The 14,628-nt window shown below is 47.6% G+C and overlaps 1 protein-coding gene across 12 annotated transcripts in view; it reads left to right on the top strand.

The window, feature by feature from the left end:
- Window positions 1–14,628, top strand: part of LanB1 (laminin subunit beta-1) — a 174,450-nt gene that overhangs the window by 121,882 nt on the left and 37,940 nt on the right. For all 12 annotated transcript variants that reach the window (XM_076177603.1, XM_076177600.1, XM_076177601.1 and 9 more), the window contains 2 exons: window positions 12,821–12,942; window positions 13,766–13,896. In XM_076177603.1, coding sequence (XP_076033718.1) covers window positions 12,821–12,942; window positions 13,766–13,896 — 253 coding nt within the window. The remainder of the gene's footprint in view (window positions 1–12,820; window positions 12,943–13,765; window positions 13,897–14,628) is intronic.

The following is a 14,628-nucleotide window of genomic DNA, read 5'->3' as shown; positions in this document are numbered from 1 at the left end:
GGAAGAGAAGGAACGAGACTGGGTGATTTGCCTCATCCAGTGATTTGTCTCATCCAAGCTTGGATGATTTGTCTCATCCAATGATTTGTCTCATCCAAGCTTGGATGACTTGTCTCATCCAGTGATTTGTCTCGTCCAAGCCTGGATGATTTGTCTCATCCAAGCTTGGATGATTTGTCTTATCCAAGCCTGGATGTGGCCTGGATGTCCCGTTCATCCGTTCCCACCGAACGTAACTGCCTCCCCCCTCCCCTCACCCCCCTTCCTTAACCGCTGTAGTACTTGTCATCAAAAGAGAGACCTTAGGTCATATACACACAAGACCTTCCAGTATATCACATAGTATACTAAAGAAATTTTCCCCTTTATAAGAGGGGTAGCCGAATCAAGTGACATACCCAACATGAGATCCCATAAAACGCCCATCCCTGACACCCGCCACACATCTCAGGTCGAACGCAGTGCAGCGAGGCGCAGTTCAGATGACCTCAATATTCGAACAAGTGACCTGTAATGAACTCATACTCGCATTTGACCGCTAGGTGACCTTCGGAGGTGCCCTGGGTGACCTCCCACGCCCCAACCAGGTCAAATGACCTGACCAGTGATTACTGGTCGACCTGCTCTACAAACCAACTACATCCTCTTCCTCTTCCTCCTCCTTCTCTTCCATCTCCTGCTCTTCCTCCTCATCCTCCTCCTCTTCTTTCTCCTATTCCACCTGTTCCTCCACCTCTTCCTCCTACTCTTCCTCCCCTTTCTCCTCACCCTCTTCCTTTTCCACCTCCTCCACTCCCTCCTCCTCCTCCTCCTCCTCCTCCTCCCCCTCTTCCTTTTCCACCTCCTCCACTTCCTCCTCCTTCACCTCCTCCTCCTCCATCTCCTCCTCCTCCTCCTCCACCTCCACATCAGTTTCCACCTACTTGTCCTCTCCCTACGTCTTTGTTCCACACTTTCCTTCCTTCCTTCTCTTCCATCCTTTCATCCTTCTTCTCTTCTTTCCTTTCTTCCTCCCATCTTCTCTTCCTTCCTTCTTCTCTTCCTTCCTTCTCTTCCTTCCTTCTCTTCCTTCCTTCCCTCCTTCCTTCCCCTCTTCTTTTCTTCCTTCCTTCCTTCTTATCTTCCTTCCCTCCCTCCTTCCTTCTCTTCCTTCCTTCCTTCCTTCAATGTTTCGTTGTCTTCTCCCCTTTACGTCTTCGTCTTGTCTTCTTCCTCCTCCTCCTTCCTCTCTCTTTTCTTCCTCCAGTTATTCCCTCTCTTTTTCTTCCTCTTCCTCCCCTTCCGCTTCCTCCTCCTTGTCTTCGCTCTTTTCTTCATCATCACCACCACAACCACCACCATCACCACCACTACTACCATCACCACTACCACCATCATCACTTGCTTACCCACTTCCTCCTCTTCCTCCTCTTCCTCCTCCTCCTCCACCTTTTCCTACTCTTCCTCCTCCTCCTACTCCTCCACCTCCTATTCTTCCTCTCCCTCCTTCTCCTACTCCTACTCTTCCTCTTCCTCCTCCTCCACATCTTCCTCCTCCTCCACCTCTTCCTCCTCCTCCTCCTCCTCGCTTTCCTTCACGTTTTACTCTTCCTTTTCCTCATTTTTCTAACTTTTTCCTGCTCACAGTCTCCCTCCTCCTCCCTCCTCCTTCCTCCTCCTCCTCCTCCTCCTCCATGGAGGGCAGGGAGCCGTCTGCGACTGGCTGCCCTGCAGGGGCGGGGAAGGGCGGGGACGCTTTAGGTACCGGGGCACGCCCACCCCACCCACCCCTCTCCCTCCTCCTCCGCCTCTTCCACATCCTCCTCCTCCTCCTCTTTGCATCTCCTATCCCTTTTCCTCATCCTCTTCCTCTTTCTCCTCCTCTTTGCATCTCCTCTCCCTTCTCGTCCTCATCCTTCTCCTCCTCCTCTTTGCATCTACTCCTCCTCCTCCACATCTTACTCCTCTTTGATCTCCTCTCCCTCCTCATTGTCCTCTTCCTTGCATCCCTATGCCTCCTCTTCTTCCTCCTCCTCCTCCTCCTCCTCCACATCCTCCTCTTTGCATCTCCTATCCCTTCGCCACTTCTATTTGCATCTTCTACCCCTTCTCCTCCTCCTCCTCCTCCTCCTCCTCCTCCTCCACATCCTCCTCCTCTTTGCATCTCCTATCCATTTTCCTCCTCATCCTCCTCTTTCTTCCTCTACGTCTTTGATTTGTTCTGCTTCGTCTTCCTCATTGACTAATCTCCTCCTAATCCTTCTCCTAATCCTTCTCCTAATCCTTCTAATCCTTTTCCTAATCCTTCTAATCCTTTGCCTAATCCTTCTAATCCTTTTATATTTTCTAATCCTTTTCTCTTTCTCTCTCTCTCTCTCTCTCTCTCTCTCTCTCTCTCTCTCTCTCTCTCTCTCTCTCTCTCTCTCTCTCTCTCTCTCTCTCCCTCCCTCCTTCCCTCTACTCTCTCTCATTTCTCTTCTCTCTCTCTTCTCTCTCTCTTTTTCTCTCTCTCTCCCCACCTCGACCCTGTAACATCTCACTCCTCTCTTTATCTCTCCTTGTTCCGACTCTTTATTCCTCTCTTTTTATCTCTCTTTGTCCCGACTCTTTACTGGCTCTCTTTAGCTCTCTTTTGTTCCGACTCTTTAACTGCCTCTTTTGATGCCGTCCCATCTTTTTGTTTACGTTGACCTTCGCCACGGGATTCGTCATCACAACCACCACCTTCTCCACCATCTCCACCTTCTCCACCATCTCCACCTTCTCCACCATCATCTCCACCACCTCCACCATCATCATCTCCACCACTACCACCACCACCATCTCAACCTCCACCTTGTCCATCTCCACCACCAACATCATCTCCACCACCTCCACCATCATCATCTCCACCACTACCATCACCACCATCTCCACCTTCACCTTCTCCTCCATCTCCACCACCATGACCTCCTCCACCATCTTCTCTTCCATCTCCACCACATTCACCACCTCCTCCATCACCTTCTCCATCTCCACCACCACCACCACCTTCTCCATCTCCACCACCTCCACCAGATTCACCACCACAATCTCTGTATTCGCCACATCTTCCGCCATCGTGATGTACTATACGAGTCACTGCAGGTTAACACATCAGTGTCATATCTCCACAGTGTCACATCACAGTGTCACATCAGTGTCACATCAGTGTCACATCAGTCTCACACTTCACCAGTGTCACGTCAGACTGTCACATCACATTAGTGTCACATCACAGCCTGTCACATCACAGTGTCACGTCACAGATCGTCACATCACAATCTTGGACCAGAGTACATTCTTTCACCACGAGGGCGTTTTCCATAAAATAAGAATAAATGAATAATTAAATAAATTAATAAATAAACAAGTATGACGTCACCAGGGGGGAAGGGACCCAAGGCTTCGCTCCAAGCTCTGGAGAAGGGACCTGCTCGGAAAGAATTCTGTTCTCGTGCTATGTGCTTATTCACGCCCACGCCCACACTCTGACGTCACAGGACACAAGGTCGGCCTGTCTATCGTCAGCTCGTAACTAAACGACGGAAGGCGATTGATTGATTGATTGGCGACCGGCTACGTCGAACTATTAGGTTAGGTTGTGATTGGTTAGGTTACGTTAAGTTAGGTTTCGTTAGGTTAGGTTAGGCTACGATAGGTTAGGTTAGGTTTAGATAAGTTAGGTTATATTACATTACGTTAAGGTAGGTTAGGTTAGGTTACATTAGGTTACGTTAAGTTAGGTTTCGTTAGGTTAGGTTAGGCTACGATAGGTTAGGTTAGGTTTAGATAAGTTAGGTTATATTACATTACGTTAAGGTAGGTTAGGTTAGGTTACATTAGGTTATGGTAAGTTAGGTTAGGATAAATTTAGTTAGCTTACATTACGTTACGGTAAGCTAGGTTAGGTTGGGTTACGATAGAGTTAGGTTAGGTTACATTAGGTTATGGTATGGCCACCTAGGTTAGGTTTAACCACAAAACTTGTATCAAAGTAATGTGAATATTGGAAATAATATACAGAAAAAAGTGTGAATCTTTGGAATAATATTAATGAAAATACTTTGAATCTCATCCTTTGGTATACAATTATGATTACGTATTAAAAAAAAAAAAAAAAAAAAAAAATATATATATATATATATACATATATATATATATACACATATATATATATATATACACATATATATATATATATACTGTATATGTATATATATATATATATATATATATATATATATATATATATATATATATATATATATATAAATAATGACCGGCAATTCCTAGGCGGTTTGCAACGCGGCCTCTGATTGGTCAGAATCGTCCCCTTGTTGTTGGACCTTTAGCGGATCTTGCCTCGGCGTCACCTGTCACCGTGCACACGCCCAAGGGGCCGCTCCTCTCCTCCTCCTCCTCCTTCTCCTTCTCCTCCTCCTCCTCCTCCTCCTCCTCCTACTCTTCTTCCTCCTCTTCCTACTCATCCTCCTTCTCTTTCTCGTCTCGTTCCTCCTCTTCTTTCTCCTCCTACTCCTTCCTCCTCTTCTTCCTCTTCTTTCTCCTGTTCTTCCTCTCCTCCTCCACCTCCTCCTCTTCCTCCTCTTCCTCTTCCTCCGTGGGATGCTTCGGTTCGTCTTTAATCGCGGCTAGAGGTCGCAAACTTCCCGATAACTGGCGGGTGGGGGGCTGAGGGGGAGGGGAGAGTGTCTTATGGGGGGGGGACTAAGGGGGGCTTTCGGAGTGTGTCTTTATCTATTTATTTTTTATCACTTTTTCTCTCTCCCTCTTTCTCTCTCCCTCTCTCTTTCTCTTTCTATCTCTCCCTCTCCCTTTCTCTCCATCTTTCTTTTTCTCTCTCCCCCTTCCTACCTTTCTCTCCATCTCTCTCTATCTCTTTCTCTCTCTCTCCATCTCTCATTCTCTCTGTCTCTCCATCTCTATCTTTCTCTCTATATCTCTCTCCTCCCTTTCTCTCCATCTATCTATCTCGCTCTCTTTCTCTTGCTCTCTATTTCTCTCTCTCTCTCTCTCTTTCTCTCTCTCTCTCTCTCTCTCTCTCTCTCTCTCTCTCGGCGTGTTAGTTTGGATCAAGGTAAGGTATTAGGACAGGTCCCATGAATAGTATTGTCGCTTTTAACTGGGGATTAGTGTATACTTCAATCCAACTCTTATATACCATATGCCCCCCTTCCCTCTCCCCTCTCCCCCCTCCCCTTCCTCTCCCCCCAGACCAATAAGTTTAGGATTTTTTTTTTTGGGGGGCGGTTAGACAAGCAGGGACAGTCAGGGACATGGGTTCCTAGGGGCACTCAGGGACAGATAGGATCAGGCGGGGAAATGGGTTTCTAGGGGCATGACTGTTCCTTTGACGGGCCCGGCGAGTCCCTGTATATGGAGGAAGAGGAGGAGGAGGGAGGAAAAGGAGGAGGAGGAGGAGGAGAGGCCAGGTTCCCCTCCACATTATCGGACACCCGAAGCTGCCCCATTGAATTACATAAAAGTTCTGCAAATATATTTCCCGTTGTATGGAATATGATTCTCCGTATGATAATTTCATTATGAAAAAAAAATTGTGGACTGAATGTCCTCACTGGAACAGTGAGATGGAAAGAGGCATTAGCATGGGGGGTCCGAAATATTCAGACACCCAAAACCGCTGGAAGAATTCCGAAGGGTCTTGGGCCCCTGTGGGTCGCGACCCGCTAGAGGGTTCAAGGAGGGTCCGCTGGCTAGTGGGAGTTAGTGGTTGTTTAGCGATTCAATTTAGTGTCGGAGTGGTCGCTCCGGGAGGTTAAAGAACAGAAAACCATAAATATGGGGGCTGTGCACGAGATGATAGGTCACGCCAGCGACCCCATGGAGGTTTATATAAGGAGGAGGCGAAATTGGAAATGGAGGAAGAGGAGGAGGAGGAGGAGGAGGAGAGGCTGACAGATCAAAGTGATTAGGGTGATTGGGCCCTTTTCTCCTCCATCAGTAATGATTGGGTACGATGAGGTTTAGCCAAGGGGTGATGAGTTACAGCCCCAAGAGTTAATGGAGATGATTGGGCCATCCGAGTAGGACCTCTGGGGTAGTTTGGATTGGGTCCCAGTCGTGGGTCGATTGATGAGTGATGGATGAGTAGTGCCGTGATGATGGCGTGTGGTGATTGGGGAGTGATGGACGTGAAGGGAGTGATTGGGCGTGAGTGGGCCGCCCATCGTAAGAGGACCAATATAACTTGAGAAAATCCCAAAGGAGATTACGCGAAGGAAGAACGATGAAAGATTGACAAAAGTCCATAAGCAGCTTCCCTACACGGAAATCTTTCGTAAATAGTTATTTAAGTCCTAGTAATAACTAGTGGCCTTGTAAAGAAAGTAAACAAATAGATAGATAAATAGGTAAGTAGATGAAGAAATAATTAAGTAAATAAATAGGTAAATAGGTAAGTAACGCGAAGGAAGAACGAGGAAAGGCTAACAGTAGTCCATAAGCTGCTTCCCTACGCGGAAATCTTTCGTAAATAGTAATTTCAGTCCTAATAATAACTCTAGCGTCCTCTAAAAGAAATTAAACAAATAGGTAGATAGGTAAGTAAATGTATAAATAATTAGGTAAATAGGTAAGCAGGAGATCTTTGGAGCAATTTCTCAGTGATCGATCATCGTATTTGGATCTCAAGCCGATTTGAGACCAAATAAAGTTGTATTTCTTCTGCTTAGGGTTCGAGTCTGATGAGCTACTGTGCGTGCGTTCGTGCGTGCGTGTCGATGGCTCATTCGTGGCGGGTTCGAGTCCCTCGCTCCTCTCTGATTCCCATCAGTGACTGTTATTCATTACCTGCCCCGACAGTCCCTAAAGGGCCAAGGTGAATGCTTCGGCCGCAGCAACGCGCCTTCTGACGTATATTTCTCATCTTTTTTCATAAATTGGGAAGAGAAGGAATTAGAAAAGTACATCTGAAGAACGCTTATGACAGGATTACAAATCACGACCACCACTACAGGCGGTGTGTGTGTGTGTGTGTGTGTGTGTGTGTGTGTGTGTGTGTGTGTGTGTGTGTGTGTGTGTGTGTGTAATATACCATGGCCGTGGATCACGTATTGAACTCGTGATCGACATCTATTCCCCTCCCGGAAGAGAGCTCAGAACTCATATATGACCGATCTATGGGTAATGCTGTGATCTTACACGCACACCCAACCCCCGCCCACGAGAGTTGGAGTAACAACTCCCAAGGCAGCGATACTGAAATTATTTCATCCCTGGGCGGGATTCGAACCCGGACCCCCGCCGGGAACTAACCACTCCGCCATCGAGTCGGGTGAGGACGAGATTCGACCTTCAGCCCAAGACCAACCAAGTTCATCAACTCTCGCGAGAGTTGATGAAGTCCGCCGGAGGACACTGGCCATCACTGATGTCATGTCCCCCACCCCTCTCTCTCTCTCTCTCTCTCTCTCTCTCTCTCTCTCTCTCTCTCTCTCTCTCTCTCTATTTTTCTCTGTCTCTTTTCTGTTTCTTTTTCTATCTTTTTATCTCTCTATCTATCTACCTCCCCTCTCTTTCTCCTTCCCTCTCTCTCCCTTCTCTCCCGTCCCCACACTCCTCTCTCTCTATCTCTCTCTCTTCCTCTCCTCTCTCTCTCTCCCTCCCCTCTCCCTCCCCTCTCCCCCGTCTCCACACTCCTCTCTCTCTCTCCCTCTCCCTCTCCCTCTCCCTCTCTCCAAAGATGGCAGAATTCCTCGTCTGTGTAAAGAGCAGCTGAGCCATCTGGCAGCCAGCTGTAGCTCCGCCCTTCCCCGCCCCCCTACTCCTCCAGCCCCCTTATTGAAGCCACCCGCAGCCAACCACAGCCCCCTAATAGGAGGGAAGGGGGCTGGGGCGGGATAGACGGGGCTGACAGATTGACAGCCGCGAACCGCCTGTCAACCGCGCCGCGGAGGAGACGGACCTCGGGCGGTTGCGGACGCGGTTCTCCTACCCCACCCCCCGATCGTCCCGGGCGGGTAATTTGGTTACTGGGATTACTGTATTCGTGTCTCGGTTACCGTTACAGTTACCGTTACAATTTACCGTTACAATTACCGTTAGTTACCGTTATAACGAATATTATGGTTGCGATTTTGTAAACGATTTGTTATGACCGAGCATATCGGGATGAGAAAATAATAATAATAATAATAATAATAATAATAATGATAATAATAATAAATAAAAGGATAAAGAAACTCCCCACCCACCCTCTCCCACTCCCTCCATCTTTCCCTCCCGGTCACTCCTGTCCTCTTCATTTCCCTCCTGACCCTCCCCCTCCCCCCTTTCCTACCCCTCTCCTCTCCTACTCCCTCCCTCTCTTCTCCTCTCCTTCCCCCTCCCCTCTCCTTCCCCCTCCCCTCTCCTTCCCCCTCCCCTCTCACTCTCCTACACTCTCCCTCACCCTCCCCTCTACCCTCTCCCTCCCTCCCTTCCTCCTGCCTCCCCCCTTTCCCTCCTTTCCCTCCCCTCCTTCCCTCCCGACCTTCATTTCCCTCCCCTCCTTCCCTCCCCCTCCCTCCTAACCTTCCCCTCCTTCGTTCCCTCCTGCTCCTCCTCCTCCTTCCTCCACTTCTTCCATCCTCCCCCTCCCCTCCTCCCCTTTGCCCATCTACTGTGCATAAAAAACATAAGAATGAAGGGGAATGTAAGAGACCATATGGCCTACACTAGGCAGTTCCATGTACACGAAGGTTCCTCTCGGGTCTTTCTCATCATAATAATGTCTAATTTTATGGGCAAACCTCTGAGGGGGCCCAGGGTCAAGGAGAGAAAGGGATACCAAACCGCCTCCGTATATATTTTCATCTTTATCTACCTCTCACCTTATCCATCTCTGTCTCTCTCTATCTCTCTCTCACCTCCTCTCTCCCTCTCCTTATTTCTCTCTATATATCTATATCTCTCCTTCTCTATCTATATATCTCTTTCTCCATCTCTCTCTGAATCTCAAGCGTGTTAGTTTTGAGTAATTTGTATAGGTTAATCTAATTTTTTTATTTTTTATTCATTTTATTTATTTGTATCATTATTATTATTATTATTATTATTATTATTATTATTGTTTATTAGTTTTGTTGTTATTATTATTATCATTAATTTTATAATCATTGTTATAGTTTCCAGGACGGGTCCTTAACAGCGTCATGGTACGTATTTCATATTTTACCAGTTTTTATTTGCACGCCATTTTTTGTTATTTTCGTCAATATAAATATTGTTATCGTGTTGTTTATTGTCAATACATTATTAACATATATCATTAATATATAGTATATACGTTATTTTTCAAATTATTTTTATATTCATTTATATATTTTCATTTGTTTAATTCTTTATATATAATCTATTGGTTTCCTTCCAATTGGCTGCAGGTTTGCGCGCGAATTTTTCCCATTTTCAGTAAAGACCCATTTTCTGTGTAGAAAAATACTAACATTCACTTTTGACCTACAGTATTGTATGTGACGGATTCTCTACACCATACCCATATATAAATTGTATTTACTTAATTTATTTTCGATTGGATTTAACCTATTTTGTTTTCTATTTATGCCAAGTTTTTTTTTTTTAATAATGAAGAAGTCGACAATGTATTATGTTGACATGTTTGTCCAACGGCGCTTGCATGGCGGTGATGTCGTCTTGCCAAAGCTTTAACGCTCTTACTGCACAATGTCATAAGGTCGCTTTTTGCATGATAGCGCCACAGGCCATTTCCTGCATGACCAATCAAATTGTCTCAATATCTTTCCCCTCTCTCCAGTCCCTCCCCTCTCCCTACCTCCTCCCCCCGTATACTCCTTGCTCTCCCCCATTCATCTCCCCCTCCCCTCTCCCCTCTCGCTCTCTCCTTCCCTTCTTCCCCTCCCATTCCCCCTTCCCCCTCCCCTTCCCTTTCCCCCTCCCCCCTCTCCTCCTCTCTCTAGTTCTACCTCTCCCCTCCTCCTCCCCCTCTCTCCCCTCCTCCTCCCCCTCTCTCCCCCCAGGTGACCTAATAGAGGTATTCAAATGGGTCAAGGGCTTTAACAAGGGTGATGCAGGCAAGGTCATCATATTAAGACAACAGGACAGGACTCGGAGTAATGGGTTTAAATTTGACAAATTCGGGTTTAAGAAGGAAATAGGCAAGAACTGGTTTACCTATAGTGTGGTTAACGAATGTAGGAATGACTGGTGGTAATGGACATGGAACTGCCAAGTGTAGGCCTTATGGTCTGCAGTCTCCTCCAAACTATCGGTTGTTTCAAAAGAAGGTTAGATAACTTTATGGGTGGGGATGACAGGTGGTAAGGGACATGGAACTACCTAGTGTAGGCCCTATGGTCTCTTGCAGTCTTCTCCATCTCATATTCTTATGTAGTTTGGTTTTATTGGAAGAATGTGATTTGGTTGGGTTGTTATCACATTGGGCAATTTTTCCTCCGATTGTTGAAGCAAATTTACAGCCCGCAGCCTTCGGAAAGGATTCTGATGTGTTGGAGGTGGGCGGTAGGTACCGTCGACAAATCGGAGGTTGGAGGAAAAACAGCCCAGTACCGCCGACAAATCGGAGGTTGGATGAAAAATAGCCCAATACCGCCGACAAATCGGAGGTTGGAGGAAAATTGCCCAGTACCGCCGACAAATCGGAGGTTGGAGGGAAAATATCCCACTACCGCCGACAAATCGGAGGTTGGAGGAAAAATAGCTCAGTACCTCCGACAAATCGGAGGTTGGAGGACAATATCCCAGTACCGCCGACAAATCGGAAGTTGGAGCAAAATATCCCAGTACCGCCGACAAATCGGAGGTTGGAGCAAAATATCCCAGTATCGCCGACAAATCGGAGGTTGGAGGAAAAACAGCCCAGTTTGATAACCCCCTTACACGACATAACTGCTTCCTTTGCCTTATGGTCCGTCCTAAGTGGGTTGTTAGGTAGTTACTTGTTCCCCAATTAGGTAGTTAACAGAAGTATTGGCTAATTGAGAGATAGCCAATTACGTAAATGGGGTTTAACTTAACCTGGTTAAGAGACGGGCGATTAGGGGGTCGCGGTCCATGGAATCCTCTTCACGTTGGGGGTCCACGACGACCCCTCAGCCCCCCACCTCAGCCACCACAGCCCCCTACTACCCTTATTGACAATCTACTCATCCCCCACCCTCTAATCTCCCATTCCCTAATCCCCCACTCCCTAATCTCCCATTCCCTAATCCCTCACCCTCTAATCCCTCACTGCCTATTCTCCCACCCCTAACCTCCCACCCACTAATCACCCAACCCTAATCCCCCACCCCTAATCTCCCACCCCTAATCCCCCACCCCCAATCCATCACCCCTAATCTCCCACCCCGAACCCCCACCCCCTAAACTCCATCCCCTAATCTCCCACCCCTAATCTCCCACCCCTAACCCCCACCTCCTAATTTCCTACCCCTAATCCCCCACCCCCTAATCCCCTACCCCCAAATCCCCCATTAGCCACCTCACCCCCACTTCCTTCAGCCCCCCTGAGGCACCCTACCCCTCTCAGTGACAGCCCCCCTCAGCTCCTCACCCCTCTCAGCTAGCCACCACAGCCACCTACTACCCTCAATGAGAGTCTCCTTATCCCCCACCCCCTCAGCCCCCCCTACCGCTCTCAATGACAGCCCCCCTAGCCACCCTCAGCCCCCCAGCCTCCCTCAGCCCCCCAGTCACCCTCAGCCCCCCCAGCCACCCTCAGCCCCTCAGACCCCCTTCAGCCACCTTCAGCCACCCTCAGCCCCCCACCTAAGCTCCCTCAGCCACCCTCAGCCCCCCAGTCACCCTCAGCCCCCCCAGCCACCCTCAGACCCTCAGACCCCCCTCAGCCACCCTCAGCCCCCCAACCACCCTCAGTCCCCCACCTAAGCTCCCTCAGCCACCCTCAGCCCCCCCAGTCACCCTCAGCCCCCCAGCCCCCCCAGTCACCCTCAGCCCCCCAGCCACCCTCACCCACCTTCAGCCACCCTCAGCCCCCCAGCCACCCTCAGACCCCCAAGCCACCCTCAGCCCCCCCAGCCTCCCTCAGCCCACCTAAGCCACCTTCAGCCACCCTCAGCCCCCTCAGCCACCCTTGTTCCCACGCCGCCGCCGCTCCCTAATTACTTTTGTCTTTCCCTCTCGTCTCGTTACCACAGACCCTCACAACCATCCATCCCTCAATCCCGCCCCGCTCCGCCCCTCGTCTCCCTTCCACTTGCCCCCCTTCTCCCCTCTTCCTCCTCTCATCCTCCTCCCCCCCTCCCCTACTCCTCCCCCTCTTATCCTCCTCCCCCCCCTCCCCTACTCCTCCCCCTCTTATCCTCCTCCCCTCTTATCCTCCTCCCCTCTTATCCTCCTTCTCCTCCTCCCCTCCTCCTTCTCCACCTCCTACTCCTCCTCCTCCCCTCCTCCTTTTCTGCCTCCACCTCTTTCTTCCCGCCTCCACCTCTTTCTTCCCGCCTCCTCCTCCCCACCTCCTCCTCCCCCTGCCTCCTCTCCCGCCTCCTCCCCCGCCTCCTCCTCCTCCCCCGCCTTCTCCTCCTCCCCCTCCCCCGCCTTCTCCGATTTCTGTTTCAGGCGTTTTAGCGAACCCAAAACAGCAACCAACCCATTTGTGACCCATCGTCTTCTTCTTTCCCCCTTTCTCCTCACTCCCGGATACTCCCGGACACTCCCGGACACTCCCGGACGCTCCCCGGACACTCCCCGGACGCTCCCCGGACACTCCCGGATATTCCCGGACGCCTTCTCCGGACGCTCCCGGACACCCTCTCCGGACAATCCCGGACATTCCCGGACCCACCAGGCTTCGGCGACCGGACGACGCACCCGTGCGACCAGAGTTCGTGCTACCCGGCCACGGGGAACCTCCTCATCGGACGCGAGGAGAAGCTCTTCGCCTCATCCACTTGCGGACTCTACCAGAGGGTGAGGAGCTCGCCCCGACGCGATAATAATAATCATAATAATAAATATAATAATAATAATGATAATAATAATGATAATGATAATAATAAAATAAGATGAAATAATAAGTGATAATGATAGCAATAATAATGCTAGTGATAATAATAACAATGATAACGATAATGATAATATAAATATTGACAAAATATTGATAGAATTATTGAGAATATTGATGAAAATAGTAATAATAATAATGATAAAGATATAATAGTAATGATAATGTACAGTTGTAACACCAATGTTCATCATGAAAATCATCGAAATTAAAGAAAATCTAATGCAGATATCTACTAAAATCATCAATAGTTCCCTTATTAATTTAATTAGTTTTCGTCGTAATTTCCCCTGACTAGTTTAATCAAACCACGCCCTAATTTGAATCTAGACTCTCCCTAATTTTACATCCTTCAATTAACTCTCGCCCTAATTTATATTCATTTAATTGAAGCCTCACCTCCAGATTATCCTCATAGAATAAAGGATCCCCAATTTGCCCTATTTTATGAAAGTTTCGCTCTAATTTAGTATTAAAAAACGCCATAATTTACCCTGATTTAATTCAGCCTTACCCTGATTCCCCCTATTATTTTAAATAACGATCGCCCTAATTCACCCTACTTTATAAAAAAAAAAGCCCCGATTTAGTAAAATATCGACTTAGTTTATCCTATTTTATAAAAAAGCTCCCTAATTCAGTCAGATATTACCGTAATTTAACCTCATTTAATCCAACCTCACCCTAATTACCCCCTATGATTTTAACGATCGCTCTAATTTTCCGCAGAGCCGGTACTGCATCGTCTCCCATTTGAAGGACCAAAAGAAATGCTTTTGGTGTGATTCTCGTAGTCAGTGGGACAGGAGCCCACAGTTCTCGCACAAAGTCAACAACATCGTCTATAGGTTCGACCCAAGGTAAGTCAATAAAGATTCTACAAAATTGTATGTCAACACGTGTAAATACATGAACATCTACTATAACCAAAACTATAAATTCAAAATTAGGTATGGTAGTTGCTGTGAAATGGTACTGGGCTCCACGAGCATAACTCGTTTCTGTATATTAAAACAAAATCTGGTAGATATATTGTTTTATGAATGTATGAGCGTTGTCGTTGGAATCTCTTACTGTGACGTCATGTCGACTGAACGCATTCACGATTTTTCTCCTCAAATGTTGTGAATTCGAAAACCTACAAGACGACTTCGCCTACATTATTTCAGACTTCCTTAAGGACAATTCAACAATATTTGTAATATTCGTCCAGGTTTAATTTCTCTTAGTTCGTCATTTAGTTTCTCAATATATGAAGCAAAGGTGATTTTATTCGAAAAAAAGGAAAAATTGTAACCGAAGTCGTTTTCATTCAGACGAACTCGCGGGGCTTTGGGTAGTCGAAGCGACGGTGTCCTGCCAGTCGGTTGATAGACCAGGCGGGGAAAGGGAGTGCGTAATGAAGGCTCATTTACATAATATTTTTCATGTAGATTCTGTACCACAGCTACGTGTGGAGGAGGCGACCAGTGTAGGGGTAGTTTGAGTTCATTTACACTGTCTTCTCACAAGACCATAAACGTTGATTTTTTAGTTTATCTAGACGGTACAAGAATTGCCAGTGATTCTTAGATTTGAATTCATTTTATTTT

This window comes from Oratosquilla oratoria, chromosome 40, assembly GCF_046742065.1.
Source record: "Oratosquilla oratoria isolate Oo_2021 chromosome 40, ASM4674206v1, whole genome shotgun sequence".
NCBI lineage: Eukaryota > Metazoa > Arthropoda > Malacostraca > Stomatopoda > Squillidae > Oratosquilla > Oratosquilla oratoria.
The sequence above is the reverse complement of the archived record's forward strand: the minus strand, read 5'-3'. Positions and strand labels throughout refer to the sequence as shown.